Source organism: Bradysia coprophila (assembly GCF_014529535.1).
Source record: "Bradysia coprophila strain Holo2 chromosome X unlocalized genomic scaffold, BU_Bcop_v1 contig_130, whole genome shotgun sequence".
Lineage (NCBI taxonomy): Eukaryota > Metazoa > Arthropoda > Insecta > Diptera > Sciaridae > Bradysia > Bradysia coprophila.
Genome location: NW_023503296.1, coordinates 1,880,483 through 1,906,913, shown reverse-complemented (window position 1 = coordinate 1,906,913; position 26,431 = coordinate 1,880,483). Strand labels below are relative to the sequence as shown.

At 31.3% G+C, this 26,431-nt stretch overlaps 1 protein-coding gene across 2 annotated transcripts in view; it reads right to left on the bottom strand.

The window, feature by feature from the left end:
* Positions 1–24,264, bottom strand: part of LOC119067912 (cadherin-99C) — a 99,062-nt gene extending 74,798 nt beyond the window's left edge. Inside the window, exons 1-2 of one of the 2 annotated variants that reach the window (XM_037171210.1) lie at positions 23,694–24,264; positions 8,118–8,427 (exon numbers count right to left, since the gene is read on the bottom strand). In XM_037171210.1, coding sequence (XP_037027105.1) covers positions 8,118–8,120 — 3 coding nt within the window. In that variant the 5' untranslated portion in view covers positions 8,121–8,427; positions 23,694–24,264. Of the gene's footprint in view, positions 1–8,117; positions 8,428–8,738; positions 8,786–23,693 lie in introns of those variants that run through there. The other variant, XM_037171211.1, reaches the window with a different exon arrangement.
* Between the last annotated feature and the right edge of the window lie 2,167 nt (positions 24,265–26,431).

Sequence of the window (26,431 nt, the reverse complement as noted above, 5' to 3'; positions counted from 1 at the left end):
AAGTATCAAAAGATATTGTTAAAGCATGAGCAACATGAACAGATTTATGATTATAACTTCTCTTCGTTTCTCTTTGGAAACATTTTTTTATTGCCGTTTTTGATATAGTCACAGCAGAGAAACAAAAGCATCCTGTAAAATAAGTTCATTTCAATTTGTTGACATTTTTCATAATTCTTAAAAATTATGCTTTCGTTTTGAAATTGTATAGTTGTTACTTTACGAGCAGGGGCAAAATGTATTTAAAGTTCAACTAAAAAAAAAACAATTTTATTAGGTAACACAACTTCCTTTCCGTGAAACGAGTTTTTATTTTTCTCATTTTTCGACAAATCACTTAAAAATCGATATTATAAATGTATGTTAAACACACACAAGTGAAGTGGGGGCCTACCTTTTCAACCATTTTTCGGTAACATTGATGATTGATTAATGAAAGTTGCAAATAAGACGGATAATAATTATCCAAATTGACTGTTCGGTACATAAAGATTAACGATAATGATGCTACCACAATAAACGAGAACTCAGATATTGTGTACGTTTTTCACTCTCATGGTGATGATGGCCCCAAATGGTTTGTGTGTTACCAAATCATATATAGGTAACTTGACCAAGCGACACGTTTGTTCAATTTGCACCTATATAAGACGACTCTCTTAAAAAGCAAATACGCTGAATAAAACCTACGAATAAATATATATACGAAAATAAGTGCTGTGTAATGTTAATGTTAATATGAATGGATCGGTTGTAATTGTAATGGAATTTCTAACGGTAATTCTTTCTTCTTCTCTTTTTTTTTTTGACGATCAATGTTAGGAAATATAATAATTTTTTTTCGACAACACAAAGTTGATTGTTCTAAAGCGATGCTTGAAATGGTCGAGTGATTTTTAGCACATTTTCGTGTCCGCAAATGCCGTGTAAAATTATTGTTGTATGCTTCATTATGTGACACACACGTACGTTACAAACGATACTGCAGCCATTTGATTGTCGTTGGTGGGAATTGATTAATTAAATAGCATTGTTGAATTATGTCGATTAGTCACAAGTGAATGTGACAATGACAAAATTTTGCCGGGCAAATTATAAACCAATTTTTCACCAATTTGGAAAAATTATTATAATTTTGAAAGTATTGACGCAATTCGATACGTTTATTATAGAAAATCAAGGAAGGAATGGACTAAACAATTTTCGTGTTCTTTCTTCCTATTACACCGCTGGCTATTACATTCAATTCAAAGTGTTACCTGATTATGTGGTGAGATACTTTCGTTACAGTTTTCGGTTCAATTGAATGGTGCAACAAATATAATTTCATTGGAGTGACAATTAGAATATATCAAAAATTAATCGGTACATTGTTAATGTGTACAATGTGTGGTACAACTATAAAAAAACCAAACGCCACCACTCCACATCCCATGAACAACAAATATATAATAAATTTACGCTTCATGAAATTTTAGAATCCAGCTCGTTTACAGTTATACACATCGACGACAAACACTACAATAGTAAAATTATGGTTCGCTCGAAAGTTCGAGCTCAAATTGAAAAAGCAGATAACAACCCAGTCCATAATTATATACTTGCAATTTTTGTATAGTACACAGTGTATCAGATAAAACAACGAAACTCGTTTTTCCAATAAAACAGCGTTATTAGATCAAGGTACCCATCGATCAAGCAACAGTTATAATAAAACATTTGAGGATATGCCACAACAAAAATATACCAACACTTGCCCACGCACAACCACCTCAAGTCAAATGTTATTATAGCTGCACCTTGTTCAGATAATGCCGTGTGTCTTTGGCAAAAGTTAAATGACTACTATCACACAACTATGCGAATCATAGTGCTATTAAAACCTACTCAATAGTCAAAAATTCTGTGAGAATGAAACCAATTCAATTGAATTGGAATTGGACAACGAAAATCGTTTTATTTTATATACGGGAAATGTATCATTTGCAATCGTGTTTCCATATCGAAAAGGTGTGTGTATAACGGATTTCAATACAATCGATGAGTCTCTCAAAGAAAAAAGACGAAATTAGGAAGCGATCTACCAGTAAAATGTAAATGGTTGGATTCACGAAGATTAATGGTTGACAGGGAAATTATGTTTAAAATTTACAGTTTATTCTGCAGCAAGCAATGCTCCCTATTTATTACTGCCTAAAATTTCTAATTACTCAGAAACTAACAATAATTCGGGAATATGGAAATCAATTCCAAGGTTTCACTAACTGCAGACCTAATTCCGATCCTCAATATAGCAATCAATCATATCCAAATTAAAGACGGAAATGAAATCGATCAAATTAATTAACTGCTGAAAATGGCGACTAGAGCCATTCACGAAATTTTTGACAGGTTTGGAGTTATGTTCTTGAACTTCAAAAAAAGCAGAGGGGCCAGGCAACAATAACGAAATTTTATTTAAAATCTTTTTTATTATTATTTAATCACTTCTCCATTTAGCACAATCATTGTTAAAGTTATGGTAATCCCATGTAATATTTTCAATTGAATTCAATTGATCCCAAAAATGTCTTTTGAAAATTACAAAAACAAAATTTACATCCATTTTCAAGATGACACTCCAAATTACGAATCGATATATTTAAATGATTCTTCATTTATGTCTACAATGCTGTTCGATTTACGGGCCACAAAATTAATAACGACCGTATCATCTCACTTGAAAAGATCGTCTAGATTTGAGGGTCATTAATGTCATTTTAAATAATTTAGTAGTCTGTTTATGGTTCAACCATTATTACTATAGTTACTAATAGATTTCCTTGGAAAGAGATTCTTGAAAATAGGTATAAAAATATTTGGTGATCTGAAAATTCTTCATCTTTGGTGATAAAACGATAAGACTGTTTACTTTATTTTATTTAATATTCACCAGATGTGTACATGAACAAAGGCATAAGCCTGTAAAATGTTCTTATGCCGCTAAGAATTAATGGAAAAACCAGTTCTCACGTGTCCGTGAAACCTGTAAGAAAAGTGCGTTTGTATGAATTGACCTGGACCAGCTGATAAACAGCTGAAGCAAAATTTAATTGACATTAACTGTACAAAATTGATTTTTTCTTGAATCTTGGGATTCCATAGACAACAGAATTTGTAACTGCATTCAGTTTTGTCGACAATCAAAATATGTGCCTAATAACCACATTTTTTTAAAAACCTTTTTTGAGCAAGCTTAATTACATGTACAAAGATTTTTGCGATTAGGCCTTTTAGTAGACCAAAAAAAAAATCATTTTTTTTATTACATTTCATGTAATATTAATATTGGTTATGTGATCAAAATTGCTTATTGATGAATCTATCACACATAATACTCAAATTGTAATCTGCGATCTTCTGTCTAGTCCATTATCGTCATTGCAAAATTTCATAACTTGTATAATTAAGTATGGAATATCGCAAAACTTCACTGTAATGAGTACCTATTGACATTTACAATGCATCAACCGTCTTTCATATCGACTTTTCGAGAACAGAATATTTTGTTTTCGTTGTGTAATTCGTAAAGTAATTACGTGCGATAAATTTATCAACGAATTAAGTATTTAAAAAAAAATGAAAATAATAAATTTACTTGTTCGAACACCTGAATGCTACGAAAGATGTTGATTTTTCCGATTATACAATAAACAACGCATCTCTGCTGGTAACTCAAGTGGCATTAAAAAATTGTAAATTAATCCAATTTTGAGGCATATTACAAGAATAAAAATTCCAATTGATATTTTTTCCTCTGCGTAAATTAAGTGCATTATCGATGAGTTTTAATTAAATCGCATTATAAAATGAACAAAATCAATTTGTCTTTCTTATGAAATCAACTAAACATTGTATGTCATTGTAACAGTAAGAAAAAGTTAATTTGATTTATTGAAGCTCTGTTAATGAAAAGATTATGAACAATTTTTTTTCCATCTATCGTTCGTTCAGGTTTCATAACACATTGTAAATAAAACACTCAAACTGAAGATGAAAGTGTTATATTCCATGCGTTATTACACACATTCTCCAAAATATAAAAATACAAATTTTCAATATCAAAATACGGCGGATTTTTTCTCTCCATCTCCATCCACATCCAAAAGATTGCCGTTAAATTTTTAAGACTTAAATAACTAATAATAACTATTAATTTATGTGCCATTTTAAATTTAATTTTCATTTTAGTTAATGAGAAAATATTGATTATTACACACACACATTTTATATTGTTACGGCTATCAGATAGAAATAAAAATTTAAAATCCATATAATATTGATCATCTTCGAATAAAAATTATGTTTATTTATATATCTGGTTGTTGTGTTGTTTTTTTTTCGTCTTCTTTTTCTTCATAAATTTTACATTTTACCATAATATCAATTATAATTACTGCCAAGGAGAGTTCACTGATCCACTAAAATGTAAATGCAGATCCAAAGCAATATATATAATTTCATTGGAAGTAATAAAATATTGTACGGTTTAACAATCGAATAAATAATAATAAAAAAAAACTTAAAAGGTACTAGCATTGCTGATTAGAGGTGAGCATGTCTACATTTTTATGAGAACCCGATTCGAACCGAGCCCGGACAAATTTTCGAATTTTCAGCAATCCAATAATATTGGGCCAATACGGCCAATACTTGAGTGAATGTCCCGATCTACTCTTGTCGAATATGTGATTGCGAAATCTTACTCGATGCTGGGTTTTGTCATAAGAACTTGTAAGGAATTTAAGAGCGTTAACAAATTGAAAAGTTTCTATTTCGCGAACATACGTTCGTACTTAGAGTATGCTTCAGTCGTTTGGCATCCGTACCAAGACACCATTGTTGATAGAATTGAATCGATCCAGAAGAAGTTTCTGATGTTCGCACTTCGGCGAACGGTGAGGCGCGACGAGAACTACAGACTTCCACCGTACATCGACAGGTGGTGAATCAATCAATGTTGAACCACTAGCTCGAAGTAGAGCTAATGCGTGCGTTCTTTTCACTTCTAATTTTCTAAATGGAAATCTTGACGCCCCTCAGATAGCTAGGAAGATTGTTTTAAACCCTCACCCTACTCGTGCTGATGGTTTTCTCGTTGTTGATGATCACAGGACAAAGAATGGATATCTACAACCGATAAATAACATGTGCAAAGAATTTAACCGTTTCTCACAGCTTTGGTTCCAGGACATGCCGCGTGAATCATTCAAAGCGACTGTAAATACGTTCAAGATTCCAATCAAATTGAACGGTAAGAGCAAGATATCATGATATACACTGATTTAATCTTGCAATTATGTAATTTGAACCAATGGTCTTATCCGTATCGATTAGTCTAATCTGGTCTCACGACTACGAAATGTTAAATTCCAAGTCTCATCGACTTGGACAAAACCGAGACTATCTAGTCGATTGGCTCTCGCTAATCCGTTCTTTTCCAGGTGGCTCGTTGACGATAAACGCATTTTGTTGGTCCTTATTCCTTGGTCACAAGAATCAGAACTACCTACTGCTTTTAAACGTCATGCTCTTTTTTTGTGTTATATAAATCTTGTCCTTTTTATCTTGTAATGTAATTGAAAATGTTTTCTTCAATTTACCAACAATTTCAAATTTTTTCTCACATTTTCCTTGAAACTTGAAAAAATGTCGAAAAATTCTGGAAAATTTGAAAAATCATAGGAAAATGTTTTCCCAAAAATTGTGAATATTGGTTAATCGTAATCCGAACCAGACACGAAAGAAGCGAAATTCAGTTTTGGTTTCGGGCGCGGATCGGGTCGGTGTTATTTTTTCCCTCTCATGCAATCCGCTCACCTCTAATTAAACTGTGTATCCAAAATACACATGTTGTTACGTACATAACTTATTATCCCATATTCAATTAAACAGCAGAAGACGAAGAAGAAAATAAGAAAAAAAAACGAGTAAAATGTTAACTATAAAATTGATCTATATTTCAAATCGATATGATCAATGATTTTTAATCTTTTTTATAAGTCAGATATGCCGGAACAAAAGCAATTTTATGATCGATTTCTTTCTTCAGTATAATATTAAATAATATTAATAAACGGTAAAATTATAGACAAAAAAATGTAGTAAACATAAAGAAAAAGATTAACTACCTTACGTTATATATAACAAGAAATTATATCATATTATCATAACATTGTGCGGAAAATTGTGTAGAACGCAGAGATGCAATCGGGTAATGGTTAATTTTTAGATGATTCAGAAAATGTTTAAAAAGCAAAGAAAAACCGGTGATCTGAGAGTAGGTTTTGAGTTATAAAGTATCTCGTTCCAATGGAAAAGAATTATAAACTGGCATCAACGTAAATATATATGTACGTACAGATTGATAGAACACGATCATTAGTATTATATAGTTGAATCGTTCATACAATTTTTTAAAGGAGCGATTTTTTAAGAAAAGAAAAAATCTGAGAGTTTGGTTAATTGCCTAGAGTTGTCTGCCAATCAATTCATATGGTTCTAGGAAAAAAAAAGTTCAAGCTTTCGTTCAAAATATGTGAATCAATTTTACCGTTAAATTATGGAAACATTGTCGGAATTCTTTAATAATTAACTTTTTGATTCATGAAAATTAAACTCAAATATTCAGTAGTTTTCATGGTCATAAATCGACTATTAATACGCAAAAATAAACTAGAAGAAGTGAATCTGAGGGAATTTTCAGTGTATTGCACAGTTACATGCTTTTCAGTTCCCTAGGGTCTACTGGGTCTACTACATTACTATGGAAAACAATAGAATTGATTTGGAAGATCATACCATGTAATAGTGCATTACTGTATCCCGAAGTACTTTCACTCATCGTGATACAAGATATCAAATTATTTCTCGAGTGTAGTATAGTGCTTTACTTTAAGAGCGAGGTCAAGAGTTTTCAATAAGGAGGGAAACTCCTCTTTGCCTTCCGAGTAAGGTAATAGTATTTTACATGACTAGAGATAAAAAGACGAAAAGTTGAGTTTTCGTGTGAGTTTTTTTGATCCGAGGCGAAGCCGAGGTTAATAAACACACCACACGAAAACGAGACTTTTCATTTTCATCCCGAGTAACATGCTGAGGGCGACAAAAGTAGTGCTTGAAACATGAAAAGTACGGTTTTCGACGTAGCATGTAAAATCCATTTAATTACTCGGGATAAAAATGAATAGTCGCCTCGGATCAACAAACTTCGCATGAAAACTGAACGTTCATACCTTCATACCTTGTCATGTAAATAACTATTACACAACTAGAGATGTAGAGAAGTAGGAAAGTTAGGAAAGACATAAATGATCCACATGCTGAACTGCTTGAATAATGAAAAGTGCAGTTTTCAACTCATATCGTGCATACAATAATACACCGCAATTTTTACGAGATGAACATTGATGCACATCGAGTAAAAACTTTGGTTTATGGCGGTGAGGTATTTTAGGAAAACGTGAAGTCGTTTCACTCAATAAATTAATATTTGTTAAATACTCTTGACAAACATGACCTTAACTTCATTAACCTCTCGACTGAGAACGAAATAGACAACTTAAATCAACAGTTGCGTCTTGCGTTATAAACTTATCCTGCACTAATTCATTGTTAATTTTTGACTATGTCGAATATGAGTAACGGTGATATATGTGTAAAACAAACAGTATGTGGTCCGACAAAAATGTTACCTTGGTCTGTTACATTGATTAAAAAAGCGACACAACCATACGTATTGTATACCAGAAGTGAATTTTCACGCTCAATTCCGGCATTTTATTTAATAAATTCTGCGATAAGATAATTGAAAAAATGGAATTATGGCAAAATGTTCTTATTATTTTCTGATTTCAGTGATTTCCATGGATCATAATCTCTTCACTGCCCAGTGCAACTATGTTCGTATATTCGCGAACTTTAAACAAAAAATTTCAACCTAAAGCATCGCTGTACACAAACAAGTAGATTTCTGTATCTAATTTCGCTCATACTAAAGAAAATGTTTTCATCTCACAGAAAATGACAGCCGTAAAGCTAATTACAATTACATTACAAGAAATATGAATAAAACATACCATTTTTCCGTTGAATAATATTATTTGCTTGTCCTGAAATTGATGGTGTAATGGGTGCAAATAGATCAGCAGCGAGTGAATGAAGTGAATATTTTTGCTCAGAACATTGCTGTTAATATGAGCTTTGAGTTTTAGCGGAGCAAGTTTTCAACACACGAATAACATACAATCATTATTCACCATACTTTGCATCGATTTGTGGCAAATTGGTAAATTGTTCACATTAAAATATTCACAGAACGCTTTCGAGGAAGGAAGAAGTCTGATTAGATTTGTAGGTGATGAGGATGTTGCGGTGTTGATGCGTTATCTGAAATTTAAAAAAAAATCGTTTACATTGTGTCGGCTAGTTGGAATTTCATTGTTTTCACTGATAATATTGCGAAAATAGATTGCTTAATCATTGCTAACTTAACTAAACTTTATGCACAAAACTAACTGTGTTAGACAAGCGTGGTAAATCCTGATACACAAGACATAACAGTTGCGACTTCGATATTCAATAAATTTTATTCTCTAACTAAGGAACTAAATTCAATTGCTTGTATATTAACATGTATATCACTTAATACCAAAGATAGTTATAGTGCGGAGTCCATAAAATAAGCAGATTTTTCTTACCTGCAACACTAATAATTTAACAAGAAAATGTTAATTGGTTCACCATATTGTTTATTGAAATTTTTGATTCTTTTTCTCAATTTTATTTTACCTCCATACAAATATATTTACAATGTGGAGGTACAACATTTTATAATTCATTCGATTACCATTTATAGATTTACAAATGCAATGTTTTCTGCTCTTAAAAACATTATTTTATATTAAACATTTCGCTGATATAACTTTTAAATTTGATAACCTTAAGTCAAGCAAACACTAAATAAATTTATTTAATTTTATAGATGTATGTTTGTACGCGATTATTGCTTGGAAAAATGTTGCTTGAGTGAATTCTGTAGAAAGTTTTTTTATTAGTTTGAATGTTATACACTAAATGTTTTTTTCTTCTTTCTACAGATTTAATATTAGCTTGTTTTCCGCTGACCAACAACACATTTTACGGTTTTTATTAAAAACATAATTTTTAAGGAAACGTGTTAAATATGATCATTTTAACGCATTATATTGGAAACACCATTTTCGCACAATAATTAATCGTTTCACCATTTTTCCCGTTATAGGCATACAGCTTATATCAATTATGCAATTATATTTACCATAAATATGATAAAAAACAATTCCACAGATTCACTGTCAGTTCTGCCGCTTATATTGATCGAGTTGTAGGTACACTTTTTCAGAATAGGAGAAAAAAAAAGTCCATTCAATTAATTGGATTAGTTATTAGTATATTACATTCTTCTGGATACACAAGAACATCTCAACCATCAAGACCGATTCGTACTAACAAAAAAATGCTATGAATTTCCAATATTCAAAGATGAATTGCTTACTAAGTGGAAGCTAGACAAAAATGTTCTGTGTTCTCATAAGCCAAAAACATTCCAATTAAATTCAAGCGGAAAGTTATATTCAAATGAATCATTTCTAAGAAACAGGTTGTGAGTTATATATGTATGAACAGAAGAAAAATATCAATCCTAAAAATCTTCAGCTTCAATATTATACATACGATGCTGAAAGAGCACAAGTCCGAAGACTGGCTTCATATATTCACAGGAATGAGAATTATAAAATCAAATGTACGAGTACTTTTAATCCATTAATATTAATTGGAGTAAAATAAAATAAGAAAAAAAAAACAAAAAAAATAAATTTACATATCTTTCCATGAACCTTGTTCACTCTGGGTATTATATTTTAAATGCTGAGGTACACTCGAAACGTATCGCAAAATAAATATAAATTCATACACATGATATGCGAACTGATTTGATTCTGAAATATATAAACTTTCAGCGCATCGTTTCAAAACTCTGTGAAACACTTTTGTAAATTAAGAGAACTTTTCGATTCACAGACAATAAATATGCCTACAATTCAATTGGAAATAATTTTTTTTCCTCTTCGTTTTTTTTTTATTACATTCCATTTGTTCGTTCATTTATTTGATTGAAGCATTTACAATTTGACAAAACATTTCAGTAATTTCACGGAAATGTGAGATTGGACGTATTACATTAATGTGAGCGCTTGGGGAATCTAACAACGGAATCTAGCAACAGAAGAAAAAAACTTCGATTGATTGATTTTTTACAGGTATTCTCATAGTCAACTGAAACGTTAATACAACCTATGGAACTTATAATAATTGACGGAAGCAAGGCCTTAAAGTTTAGTTTATGTGGCTTACGTTTGATCTTTAGGGAGTCCCAAACAGACTAACAGGAAATTGTTTCCGAGTTGCGCAATGCAAGGTTTACACGGAAACGCATGGTAACGAATAGAAATGCATACTTTTCGATTGCGTTCAGATAGAGAGACTAAATCCACATTTTACGAGAAGTTTTGAAACGAATTTTTTTTAACTTTAGGGGAGATTCTTACCACACATATTGAAAACACAATATATACGATAGAACTGACCTTATTCACTCAAAATACAGGGTATATACATTGTAGATCCCTTACATCGTTAAAATTGCGTATTGGAGCTACGCTGTCTTACTTTTCTCTTAATTACTTATGAAATAATTTGGTTTTCACATGTAAATTTTGAATTTTTTTGAATTAATTAAGTGAAAAAATGTATTACACAAGTACATTTTCCGGCAGGCGGACACGCTACTCGATGCGATCCAATTCATTGACATACTGTCGATCACCACAGGACTTAAAAATTAGGAACTATATGTTGCCTTGACAGATGTATTTTATTTATTTATTTATTTATTTATTATTATCAACGGTCTACACCGCAACTGATAGTTATGACAATACAAAGCAAGAATGAAATCACAAATAGAACAAATAGAACATGTAAGTCATCTGCTATCAAAAATGAGTCTAGAATAAACGGTTAGCTCTGGCTTGTGTTCTCTTTTATCGAAACGTATGAATATTAAAGTCACAGACTTTGTATCACAAAAAATGAAGTAATAGATTTCCCGATTTTGGTGACGAGTAACTTTTAAAATTGGTTTTATTTAGCGTGCAAATTTTCTATAACTTTTAGATTTTACGGTATCCCAACTCAATTAGTATATTTATTTACCAAATGAATTGCTTTCAATTAATCTCAAACAATTAATAATTCACTTACTCCTTTACCTTCGTCAAATGAATCGTCAAAGACCGACAAGCACAAAACGTCATATGCAAGAAAAGCTGTGACTAATTTTGCAAGCCTCTCATTTCCGTCTGGGTATTTATTGTCCGCTGATTAGCAAAGCTCATTACAATTTTGCGAACTTGATCGTTCTCATTTCACATTGTTTTCCAATTTTATACGGAATGGGAGCAATACTCGAAAATCGTCATTTGGTTGGAGTTTGAATTACGGAAATGTATACGAGTATATCTTGCAGTCGTAAGTTTTAATTGACCCCCGTCAAATGTATGTGCGTTTGAAAAATGTCTGTGCGCCGCTGTGAACTTAAAGCGATACTTATCACTGCAGGTAACAATGTGTCACTCGCTTGGTATGCCATATTATTTGCCGACCTGACTTTATTGTTTTGGTCTTGTAACCTTTCCAACACATCTTATACACTTCCATTTTTTCCGCCGTTATACTTATACTTATCTTTCAAGTTGTAAAGTATTTGCTCAAAAACAACAACAACAAATAAATGAAATAAATAAATAGCTTGACTATACAACCTCGAAGGAAGCAGCAGCGCATCTAGCAAAGTAAAATACAAAAATAATTCACATGCTTGTATAAAATATTGTGGCAAATAATTAACGGTATTCAATGTATTTTCGTAGAGAAAAGCGTGATAATCAGAGACACTTGTAAAAACAGAAGAACTGTTTGTTTTGTGGATATGTAATATAATTGTTTCTCTTTATTATATATTTGTGTGCCATGAAAAATACCAAAAGGAACTTAAAAAATACCAGGGGTGGAATTACGGCTGCAGTTATCTATGTAGAAAAGACTCTTTTCTACGTAGAAAAGATTCTTTTCTATATAGAAAAAGAATCTTTTTCAACTTAAAACGTTTGATTTTTAGAGGCAATAGTATGCGTAATACAAACTGACGATGAATTCAATCAAAACAATTATGCCTACTACGAATACGTATAAAATTGCCTCTAAAAATCAAACGTTTTAAGTTGAAAAAGATACTTTTTCTATATAGAAAAGAATCTTTTCTACGTAGAAAAGAGTCTTTTCTATATAGAAAACTGCAGCCGTAATTCCACCCCAGGTTACCGAAGAGAATGTTAAAATTGTTTTTGAAAGGTAACATTTCAAGCATTCTTGTTAGAAATTCTTACATAATCTTGAATAGTTGAGCACTGTACACATTACGATTACCTTCGTTGGTATATAAGTAAACTGTAAAGATTCTTTTTTTAGCGAAGAAGTTATATTGTGTGAACTTTTATATCGTTCAAACCCTTTTTTTTCAAAATTATAATTTATTACTTTTACTATCTGAATGATATTTTTGTTTGATCATCATTATAATTACGCAGCACTAATTAGTAGTCCAGAAGAACGGATATCTTACTTTTGTATTACGTTCTATGCTAGAACTATTTACAGACAAAAACAACAAAAAATAAAATTTGAAAGAAAAGAAATGTTGCATGTAATGTCGTGTTCCTTTAAACAAATAATACAATTTTTTGTCCGTGAATAATCAATAATTTAGTTAAATGTCTATTTGTATATTATAATTTGAATAGAGGCGATGGTAATAATGGAAAAAAGTGAATGCATGATCTTGATGAATCGACTTTGAAAAGAAAGAGCTTACACAGCCGAAATAACCACACACATCGCATTAATTATTATAACAAAAAAATTTTTCTTCTTCGGTTATAATGCATTGTGTGTAGTACTTTGTGTTGAACTGATTGTGTTGGCTTTAAGATGATTGTATGCTTTGTCTTAAGACTATGATTTTTTTTCTGGTTGTTATGGTAATCGAAACATTTCGATTTTATTAATTAGGCCTTTAAGTACACAGTCAAAAAAACGGTAATTAATCAAAACAATATGTAGAAAACAATCGGTCAATTAAATTTAACAAGCAATCAGGCTCGGAGTTAAGATTTTTTTTTTGATTAAAATTAAACTAATCTGGTGAGTGTGTTGGTTGTGATAATTAGTTTTTAAGTTTTCGGAGGATGCTATTAAAATGGAACGCCGAGATCTTTTCTTTTTCGTAAATGTTTTTCGTTTGTCACAAACACATAATGGACGCTGAGCCAGGACCTATTTTCGGAAAATTTATTTGCTAAGAAATATCAAAATTTATTAAGATGTTCCAAAACTTGCTAGAAATTTAGGAAATGTTAGAAAATTTGTCAAATCAATTTTCCCAAAATAAAATCCACATTGAGCTCAAGGGTGAAATATCGTTAGATTTTTCAAGGCGAATAACATTTTTGCGAGCGCTAGAAGGGTTTTAATGAGGGTAGACCTAGCGTCAAAGATCGCAGGAAATCCAGATCCAAATCAAGCTAAAATCAGAACTACTTGAGTGTAGCTTTCTACGCGACAAATATGAAGATTCAATTGAGAATAGCCAGTGTAAATGACAACAAAATTGATGAGTTTTCCGGGACATTTCTAGGTAGAAATCAAGCCTTTTTTCAAAAATTATTTAGGTTTGAAAATATTCGACTTTTAAGTTTTTCTATAAATGATTTTTCCCGAAAAAAATTGCTTTTTCATTATCTTAAAAAAAAAACTTTGTTCTGCAGTTTTGTAATTAAACAAAACAATCTGTTATCGATAACAACGACAAGAATAATGACAATCTATGAGTAATATAGTGTTTTATATAGAAAAATGCACGTTAAAAAAATTGAAGTACAAGATTTGAAATCGACCGGATAAAAATACTTTGATCGATGGAAGTAATAGACCCGATAATAATAGTGGTCATATGTTTACCGTCTGTAACAGGTTAAAAAAAAACCAGCGACGACCACGACCAATGACAATAAAATTAATTTTGTCGAGAAAATGTTTTACGATAATCTATGTTTTAGACAACTGTGTTCTCAATAAAATTATCAATTTTTGAGAAGCAACCATTTTGTGTTTTATTCACCAACTCATTTTAAATTTTGAATATAATTCACAGCAAAATTTATTTCGACCAACACTAGGCCATCTTCAGTCGCGTAACGAAGATCACTGCTAAATCTATCCATTGATAAACCAAATACAGTCACGATGTTATTACTAGTGAATCGAAGAGTTATTAGCTTCCTTAAACTCTGACGGGAATACCGTTGTATTATACAGCTAAAGCCCCAAAAGTACTGTATCCAGGGATTTCAGCCCTCTTAAGTGCCTTCGTCTAGATATATATTAAACCTTTTAATCGTACCAAATTTTATCAAAAGTTTTTTTTGTAATAGCATCAAATTCTCGGCTTCCAACACCACCATATGGTGGATCCAGTTTTATAATAAAAAAATCAACGTTGGAAGAAAAATGAAACAGGTGCTCGTTGGAGTAGAACGTTCCTATTGTATTCTGAGCCTCATCAATCGTCAAAAATGTTAAACTATTGTTTTAAGTGTTTAAAGATCTTGAGAACAGATGAGAAAATTATCAATCGAAATTTCCTTTGGGTCAACGGCATAATAAAAATTTAAGTAAAATTGCCATCAAAATTTTTTTCCAGGTATAATAGCTTACTGTGCCCGTCAAACCGTCAGCATTTTGCGTATTAGATTGTATCTCTGACAATGTAGAAAATATGCTAGCCGTTTGGCTGACAGCAATAAATTATTATATCAAACGATTATTTACCCATACAAAGTTCTTGATCTAATAAATAACCAATTTTTCACCAACTCAAAACGAAGGATTTTCCAACGAAGGTGCATTTTGCATTTAACAACAGTGAACAAATGGCAAAAACTGCATTTTCAAATTGATTCGTATAATTCAAAATTAAATTTCAAAACAATTAAAAATGTTGATTAAATAATTTATTTGAATCGGTACATTTTATAATCCGACCTAGAACATGTTAAAATACACTTGAGTGGTGAATGACGAAATAAATGTTATATGAATGCAGTACACCGTGCTTACATTTATATTCCTATATTCTTGAGGAGTGGTCGGTCAGTCAAATTCACTTCGATTATTTATAACTTTTTACACATTCCAGAAAAGAACTGAAACAGTGTTGTTTCTTGAACAAGAGCATAGCACTATTCGCAACATAAATGGATTCAATTGACTTAATAAACGTATATGCATTAAGGCTGAGCACTATGCATAAATGTTAAGTGTGCTTGTTGTGTTGCTGTTGTTTTTTAACCAAGTCATGACGCTTGTTGGTGGTTTTTTTTTCGTATTTGAGCAAAAATTATTTTACTACAATTAACCTGTCTAAATTCCTTTTTCGCTAACCGATGTGAATATTTTACATTAAGATGATGTGCAGCGTAATGACGTTGAAGATGCAGAATGGAATTTACGGTCAGAATGTGGATGAGTAAACAGAACCTTACAGAAAACGAAGATTACACAAAACACAAAAAAGACCACGAAAAAAAAAGAAAATGTAAAACGGTGGAGACAGTGGAAAGAGAGATAAAAAAAGAGAATCAAAAGAAAAACGTAGGTATTGAAGTAAGAAAGAATTAACAACGATAAATAACTTCAAGTTATGTGAATAATAACTATTATTTATCGTCTCTTCATATGTGGTGTTTTGTCAACCACTCTTTCGGTCAAAAAATCGTGCCATTGTTCACCTTTTTAGTGCAGAACAATTTTTCAATTTCAGACAATTTCCTTATTGTTTTGCTTTATTTTCTTTATTTTTATTATGCTAAAATAACAGAAGAAAACCAGATATTCTGTTATATTGGATTGTTTTACATGACCATTGCTTTTTATATTCGGTACATACGAATATTATAAGTACGTATTCTCTCGGCATATACAACATGCACATGAATAGATTACATGACATGAAGCGTGCATGTCTAATTCAGTTTATTGTGGTAATAGTATTATTGTTCGATGATATTCGGAAAATATTTTACGTATAATTTTAACACCTGCAATATATGGTCATGTAACCAAATAACTCACATTTGAGCATCATTTTCTATTTATACAGAAATGACTGTGGCAAGACGAACGATGAAGACTTTACAGCAAACCAAATTTAGTCAAGTGATAGTTTTGGCGCTTGATGAACATTTTGAGGTATAATATAGCTGTTGGTATCTTAAAAGATCTTAACAAAAGGAAATTAAACTATGGATGCAAATGTCTTATCATGAGTAGAGATTTAAATGACAATTTCTCTGATTCGGCTACTGTTTTGCTGTAGGGCCAAATTATTCTTAATTGATGTGTTCATATCAAAAAATTGCAGCAAATAATAGAGAGTTACGCCTTCTGACCACCTGTCATATAGATATTTTTCACAAACGCTGAATGGAATACACATTCTCTTACATTTATGACTCGCCATAGGCGATTCAGAGTGTCATTTCAGAAAGTGATGTGCGGAAAATTTTCCCAATTATTATTTTACAGTTTTGCTAAACGCATTGAGCATGTACAAATTCAAACACTCGCTGGTTAAAATGCATACTATCGTTTCAGTATATTTATTGGAAGATGAATGAATATATGAGTAAACGCAATGTATGTAAAAGTAAATACATTTTCTGTGTTTTAGAGAATGGTGTATGACATGCAAATGGGCAAAGATTCAGGGATAAATATAACGTATGTATACCGAACGGAATTACATCCATATGTACAAGTACATTATATGTATATTTCGTAAAAATATGTTTCCAAACAAATAGAACTAAGTTTTATTGATGTTCGAAGTATAATTTTTTTCTCTGCAAGTAGTGTATAAGACATAAGACATACACTGGCACAGCTAATAAAACGAATATTTACTCTTCTGAAGAAATCTTAAGTGTTAAACGTAATCACATCTTTTCAGTGGTGGTATATGTGATCGTAGACCTGTGATATTTCATTGAAATTCTTTTCAGCATTACATAAAACAATTATGGGACGGACAATTGCACTGATAAATTATTCAATTAGTTTTTAATTGCGCCTTTTGATTATTTTACGACGACTTTACAGTCTGTTACGTCGTGATGTGGGTTTTGGTTTAACAAAACAAAAAGCAACGGAGCTTTCAAACAAACATTGGAAAGGATAATGTCACAAGATAATGAGTCAAAGAGTAATTGTCGCTGGCGGATAGAGAAGGCAATTTTAAGTTATAACAGTGATTACTTTAAATCTATTTGGATGGATAAAGCTGGGAATTCAGGCGATGCCAGAAGGACTGTATGATTTTTGTATGAATGAAAGACATTGATGGGCCTTTAAAAAAAAACTTTCTTCGTACAATGTCTTAAAGTATGTTTTAGAGCCAGTACATCCCTGATTATAAAATACCTCTCCACTCTGAACATGCGTTTAGAAGTCAACATGCACTGTGATAACGTTCCTCTATTAGCCAGTTCAAAGTCATATTGTCGAAGTAGGAACTCATTCTAAATAACTGTTAGTAACTCTACTTGAATTCATACATCTGTTAACCGTGGGACCTTTATGACAATAACAACAACTCTAACCAAGTCTTACACAGTACAAATTGATGCGGGGTCAGAATATGTCAGAATATTAAAATTATGCAAAAACGACTGATGTGTAAAAAAATCGACTATTTTTGGTAATTTTGGTAAGACCTCAATTCCCCTTCGTGCACTTATTTCCCAAAAATAATTGAGTTTATTTCGAAACAAAATATTTCATAGTAAAATGGATCTTTATAACTGAATATCAAAGAGCCTCAAACGAAAGACATTGACAAAATGAACAACGGTAAATATTAATAATATCTTCGAATTATAAATATTATCCAAATCTTACTAATTTTCCGTACTTCACGGTTAATGTATGATTGTTGTTTTTTTTCTAACATCTTCAATTTACGAATAAACACACACATCATGACGATAACAATTATTATAATTAGCAAGGTATGCAATCAGCTAATCGTTTTACAAATCACCGAAAATTTGTTGGGAAGGAAATAATGTTTTTGTTACATCCAACCATTTTTGTGACAAACTTTTATGGTTGATAAAATTGCCGATGGAATATTATTAAAATGAGGAAAGAGAAAAAAAACCTTTCTGTTATGTCATGTCACAAAAATGTCTCGGTCAGTTACGTTTCTTTTAAAAAAAAAAAGTCAAAATAATTTACGATGTTACATCGTAAAAAAAATATTTTTTATTGTGAAATTGGTAGTTTTCGATATTCCCACGATGCTTCGTTTGAATATTTGTAAAAAAAAAATTGTTAAAAAGAGCATTTTTAGTAGGTAGACGTGAAAATTTATTAAAAATATGAGGTGTGTAAAATATGAAATGATATTGTTGCTATTCTGGAATTATTGTGATACAATATCAATACATTCCGTTTTGGCATGACTAATCCAATCCGCAAACCGTATATTTTTATATATAAAAAATGGATATGTGTAGTCAACGCAGGTAGAAATCCATCTCTTTGATAGTAACAAGCAACAAAAAAATATTAAACATGAAACTAACATGGAACAGGTGTTTTTATACACATAAATATCGGTACAGGCTCAGTGCCTGTGCAAATCTTGTACACATTTTACACTTAGCATATTACAAGAGAAACTAAGATTTATATTCTTCTATACACTAAGAATATATTCATATAAAAACTATATCCGCCAGCCGACACGGAGACTCCTTTTATTTTTTTTTTGTCTTAATAATATAATTTATATGTTGTACACAAGCCGGTTTACGAAAAAAAAAATAACTTTTAACTTTTACAATAATTTCTATTTTTATTTATGCTCTTTATTCCACCAAAATAATAATTTATTATTGAAATGCTAATAAATTATTATGTCGATGTGATTAAACTCGGCACCGAAGGAAGAAGAAGAACCAAACCAAACAAAACAAAAATTGTTTTTAAGTTCCTTGGCATACATGCCATACAGGTAATTTCTTCATTTTGTCTTCATTATTCTTTTTTTTCTGCGCGAATATTAACATGGTAAGGCGAAAAGTGTGATAAAATGAAATTTAACAGGTATTTTATGTAAATGATAGAAAATTGAGTTTACATTTTGAAACAAGCAAAACAATTTTTTTTGTTTCCAGGATAGAATTACATTTTAACAGAATCGCCGCAATTATACTGTGTACGCTTGCCAGTTGGTTTTCTTCTGTTGTATTTGTAACACTTTCGCTTTGTACATTTTGTATAAGATTTTTGTCACAAACAACAATTAATTACTCTTAAATGGCTTCATGCGACGTTATAATAGTGTAATAAAAGTTGACTGAGGATTTCTAATCTTTGCATACGTTGCCATTCTACAGCATTTAACCGTTTGGTACTAGCACACCCTGTTTTTATAGGAAAGCGATCAGTGATTAAGATGTGTACGACAAGTTCGGTTTTAATGTTCGGTACATCTATTACTTCTGAAACAAATTTTCTGCACCAATGTTGACTTTGAGCTTTTTTTTTATTGAAATTCAATTGAAAAGATCCCTTGCACCTTGCAGTAAAGTTGTTAATTCTTTGCTGGTATGAACAGTTTTACGATTTTTATGTTGCTTAACGCGGTGTACAGGTCAAAAAACTGTGTGCATAAACTTATAAATATCAGGGTCAGTTAACAGATTTAGCTAAAATTGTCATGAAATATCCTGATCCTATGGATCGTCGTTCATGCAGAACAAAAACGCTTTCTAATATTTTTCTTTTATACGTTTTTTTATCGATAGAGACGACGAACATAAGCTCTGACTAGTGCTCTCTTATAATGACAAATTGAATGGTAAAACCAATGAAGTACAAGATTTTTTTTATCAAAAACTAAGGATACTTTTAAACAAATTAATTAGCAGACTTAACATTGGGGTTTGCAAACTGTTACCGAATAACCATTTCTGGTAAAAAATTTAATTCAGTAAAAGGGTTAAAATTTTTTTATCTGAAATGGTTATTCGAACGGTTTCAATTTTCAATAATAAAAAAAAGGTTCACAAACAGAACTAAAACGTTTTGATTTATTAACAACCTTTCGAAATAAATAAATCATTCTGCCACCACCGCTCCTAACAGACAAGTGCATTGCATTGTATTGCAATCGTATTATGTGTCTGTGCGAAAATTGAGTCCACGAATGAATGTGTGGCTGATAAAAGTTTGTGTCTACGTGAATATATTTTTGCATGTGACCCGTTTTCCAATATTTCCTTTTTGAAATTTAGAATGCTATATTTTACTAGCTTATGTTTTCGAGAACGATAGTAGGTATAATGATTAAACATCTGTAAGAAAATGGCGATAAATTGAGCAAATCAATGAAATATGCAATGAAGTTAAAGTGAAAACCGAGTTTGTGTAAATGATTCGGATATCTTTGATCTCTTTCCAATCAAATTTATCAATAGGCTTTATAATTGAAATTCAATTTTCTAAACTGTTAATAATCCGTTCAGTGATGTAAAAAAAAAAACTGTAATGAATTAACAAAACAAATACACCGTGTTAAAGAAAGGTAAAGAGAACGAAATGTATCGTTAGCAAATGTATCGTTAAAAATAAATTATTTAATCATTTAAACGCAAGCTATTTGCTTTTACTTTTGTTTTGCATTGATGCTCAACAACGAGAATTTTATTTGAATAATAAACACTTTTTTTTACAAAGTGTGGGAATTTTGAGAGAAAAAATAGTTACAACAAACATAAAGTAATTTTTTTCTGTAAAATTGAAAGCATGACTAAGAAGCATAGTACGCTTAAACTATCGTCACGTTCACCGAATAAAAAACCATACACCTACGAATTAATTATTTAATTCAATCATTTTACATAGCAAGACGCACAACTTTAATAAATCTCTGAGCATTACAACTAGCTTGTTAATAAAAAAAAAACCGAAATGAGTCAAATGCATTTTATTTGTATTCTGAAGTCATTTTATTTTTGAAATGAAGAACCTTTTAAAACTGACAAGCGTAGCATGATGAGTTTGTAAAATCTGTTCATCAGTTGTTTGAACTAATTTCTAGTATTTGATTTAATAGCAATCAGGTACAGTTCCTAAGTGGATTGTCGTATATGCATTTACACACTAGTTCCTTAAATGTGACACTTGAAGAAATAAAGTAACTGGAATTTCGCTTGTCAACCATGACTCGGCCTCGCCTCGACTTGACAATTAGCGCACATGCGATAAATATTTTTTAAGAACTTTTAGGAAGTTATTCTTAAAAGTTCCATAAAATTCTTGAAACAAAATTCCTTAATTTGTAAATTCAGAAAATTTATTGAATTTTTACGAATTGCATTCTTAAAAATTGGCCCTGCTAGGCCGAGTTGTATAATGACAAATTTTTTGTCAAAAAAAGGCAACGAAAAATTTACTGAATTGAGAGAAAATATGGAAAATATACTTCATTTGTCTCCAAGACTGTAAACTTTGGGGAGGTCTCGCAGATACAGATGCACACACAAAATTTGACATTTTTATATATTTTCGTAGAAGATGAATTCTCAAATTTGACAATTTCATAGTAGGTGAATTCTGTTTTGTGTGTTCCCAAGTATCTAATGAAATGGCGATCTGTGTGACCTCCCCAACAGTCTATAGTCTTGATTTGTTTGAACATATCTTTGCTATAAAAAAGTCGACGAGATATTCGCTCTTTTGATAATCGATTATGTGGTTTTTCAGTCTTTTTTTTCAGACCATTAGAATCTCCTGTGCACCCGGTTTCTTTTGCTTCCCAGAAAATCTATTGAGCAATTATTTGTTGTAAAAGTTTTTCTCACAACTCAAAGAAGATTAAATCTAAGATTATAAAATAAACACTGGCACTGGCCACCAAAGGGCACATCGGGGAAATTTACAGAAACCTTCTTAAATTAAAATTTTCATACAGAAATTCTAAAGGTCCTTCGGGAAACGCAGTATGGTCAGTGATTGACTGCGTCCGGTATGTTTGGAACGAGAGTCCTGCTTTGTTGGTAAAAATTAGAAGCAAGATCTCATGTTAACAATCAATCAAGAAGTGACTTAATTCAACGCATTACAGGGAGGATAGAACGACGTAATGTCGAAATACGACATCAATTAAGGGAATAATTTCGCCGTTTTGTAATATGCAAAATATTTTCTTTATGAAATTACAGCTTCAGAAGGAGTAAAAAGAAAAGGTTTTAGAAAGATGAAGATAAACCGCATCCGAAATGAACTCCTACTGAAATTGTATAAGTTACAGAAGCATGAAGAATTGTGATAACTACAATGACGATGAAAATATTTGATACTATTCCTCACGTGAGTTATTGGGGTTGTCGGCGAAATAGAGTAAGATAAGGAATATGAATTAAAAGACACATCAGCACAGATGTACCCTTTACCATTTTCAAGTCAAGATTTGTTAGAATCTATTCGTCAAACTTAGACAGTTCGTTTAACGTTCGTATTGAGCATCGTTGGGTCGTTGGGATCCCTTCAGGAAGTAATTTAAACCAACTATAAAATCCAAAGTCAATTAAATTTAAGCGTCGTCTGCATTGCAATGACATAATACTTTACTTAAATAAAATTTATTTTATAATAACCAATTGTGTCAATGAAATCCTTTTCACTTTATCTGCAATGTTAAAGCCCACATTGTTCTCATAAAATATCAAATAATAAACATTTTACATACCCTACTCACTTAGACGGAACGGAGATTTTTTATTTTCATTTTGTAAATGAAATCGTATATGTATTACCATCAACACCAAACGTATTAAATTACTTATCAAAGCAAGATCGTTTAAAAAATAAAAATCTCTTTTGAAAAAGAAAAAAAAAATATTGCCAACACAGCATTCATCCTCATTTTTATTCTTATTAACTCTTCCACTTATGAGTCTTCAAATATGTATGCGATGAGGTTATATGTATGTACACACAGTGTACACCTAAAATGTAAATGTACGGTGAAATAAGAGTCTTATGAGTTGTCGGTTTCGAACATAATTTCTTGAGAAAAAAAAAGAGTAAATATAAATCTAGTCATGAAGTCATGATTTCTAAGAACAAAAGAATTATTGCTTTCTATACCGTATAAGTAAATGAACCAATTTTCTTAATTATAATTTAAATTTCGATGGCATTTAATTTTAAATTAGAGACAATAGGCTTACACGATTCTGCTGATTATTATTTTAAGTGAAAATAAATAATTAAACGAGAAAATTATCTCTCATGAATTCTCTTATCCAACATCTTTTTTCTGTTTCTTTAATTTTCTATCCCAAACAAGTGAAATAACATATTTGTGTGGTGAATATATGCATAGGATTCATATACCTACATATAAATTGTATATATAAGATTACCTGTAGTTTGATTTATTTGAGATGCTATCGGAAAGTCACGTAACTAATCCTTAGGAATTCCAACGAAAATACCCAACTATCACAGTAAATAATCCTTTTTTTATGTTGCTATATTAGAACACTAACACTGCCTTTTTCATTTATTTATTTTTCCGTAAGATTCCCGTTTGTAAAGCACGCAACTAAACTATAAATGAAATTATTCTTGTAAGAATTGGATACACCTTTTATTCATAAACACGTTCACTTCGACTCTCACTCAAACGAAATAAATTATAAAATTTGACAATCAATGTGATGCAATATCAAATTTGCATAATAAGAAAAACAAGCTTATTGCACCTTATTATTTCGCTTATTTTTTTCCAACTGAACTAATTAACCGCGCGACAGACACAACAACACAAAAATTATTATATGAGACTTTGTTCAAATTCAAATCATTCATTTAAGGTGTATGTCTATTATAACTTGACTTATATGTTATTGTCCATTCAATGGAAATAATAATAAAAAAAATTGTAATAAAACACCTGTTGTTAATACACCACGAACAACAGATCAAACTCGACTAACCACGGTTGCATTACTATTTACATACATGGCGTTCCGTTCTGTTCAGGTACAACTAACACAGTGACATAAGCCGTACCGCGGAGGTATTCAACAAGAAAAAGATTACTACTTTTGGTGTGAAAGATGTTGTATTGGTATGTGTGTTGTGCAGACAAAAACAGTGAGGTAGAGATGAAGAGAATTGTTACGGAGGTGATATCCGGAGGTAATATCGATGATTTATAGTAAAAGACATGTAAGAAAATCGATTTTGTGCTTTGCGAAAATGGCGTTCAGTTATAAAGTCTACAGTTCAAGACAGTAAGACAGTTCAAATGTCTATTTTGTAAAGTATGTGTTACTTTGGGTCTTTTCACATAGAATGAAAGTTGATTTAAAGTCCATAATGCCTCAAGAATCAAATTATAGTAAACTGATGCGGATTATGGGACTACGTGCCAGTGACACACTATTTTCAATGCAAAAAAATTCAACACGGCATACAATAATCTCGTCGTTGGTGATACGGCTGATTTCAAACTAAGTAAGTTTTTTTGTAAGTTTGAAACAAAAATAAAACAGCCAATCATCTTCTAACAACAACAAAGACAGAACTGTACGATGAACTCAGGAAAATGTGGTTTTTATAGCAAAGTTTTAATGTTAAAATTAATGAAGTAAAAGATTTTATATCAAAAATTACATAGTAATTTAAACAAAGGAAGTAACAGATTTAATGAATTTTGATACATATGACGTTTCTACGAGGTTAAGCTTATGAACGAATTTTTACATTATATGTATCTTGTACATTTTAGATCACATTGAACCATTTGTTTTCTCTAAATTTTATTTTGAGATGCATTCACAACTTTACTTGAAGCGGAACGTACACTCGAGAGTTTTTTTTAAAATCTCCAATTTCCTGTCCTGGCATTTTATTATTGGTTATTAATCAAAAACCCATAGTTTTACCGCGCCACTGATCGTATATGCATGCACAATGTCTACAACAAGTCTTATAAATACATCGAAATGATTTTTCAAATATCTATACTGGCACCTCGACTCTGGCACTCTTTTCCTATATGAACTGTTTAATGCACATCCATTTATTTTTATTTTGTTTTCAATTTCTTTCCTCGATAAAATGAAGTTGTATACCAAGCCGCATTTTATTGTTCATATTTAAGAAGAAAAAGCAAATATTGATAAAAACTGAAGTTTTATTACATGTTTGCTACTGATATGGAGATACATTCATACACAGGTTTGATGATTTTCATTTAAAGTTTATTAAACTACCAAATCCTAGCTGGGTACGAACATGACAACGGAATGACCAAGCGAGATTTACACTAAGTCTTCTGTTTTCGATATACGTTCTCTTTTAATGTGAACGATATGTTGTGTTTGCAATATCACTATCCGATGATCAAAATAATTACGCCGACAATGTTTGCGTCCAAGCTAAAAAATTATTACTGTTCCGAAACGATCAAGCTTTTAGAGGGTATTTTAAAAGCTTAAATATTATTTAAATAATGTTCAGAGATGATAAGAAAAGAGTGGACGGAGTCATATCAATTGTTGGTGTGGTATGCAACATGTTCCGACACCTTAGCTCCGTTATACTTAGGTTTTAGATGAAAGAAGGCTTACCGTTACAAAGAGCTTTCCGACTAAGGTTATTTAATTTTACCATTCGCAGTAGAGACGCGAGGTCCTTGGTGTGAGGAAGCTGTTTGGTTCGTTGATATTCTTTGCAATTTGGTCTCTGAAAGAACTGGTGAAGCATCCTTGCTTCAAGCAAAGAATAGGTATTGCTTTACAGTGGTCAAATGCAGCTTATATTATGGGTACATTTAGAGAAGATGAATTCGGACGGTTGGACGAGATTTTTTATATACTCTGATTGATTTCATAATTTGTTGAATTATTCCTTAGTTAAGTTTCTATAGTTAAGCCTTTCTCCTGTTTCTCCTGAATCAGGCCAGTTTCCATGGTTCCACTCCATGGGTGGAATTTGTTTCAGGTTTTTATACAAATGTAGGGTTTAGTGAATGAAAATAAAGTCACGAATACAAAAAGATTTTTTTTTTGAATAATTAGACATAATGTGTACCTGTTTCCAGTGTGCAGTACAGATTACACACTTTTCATTAAACTGATTTCCGAGACAA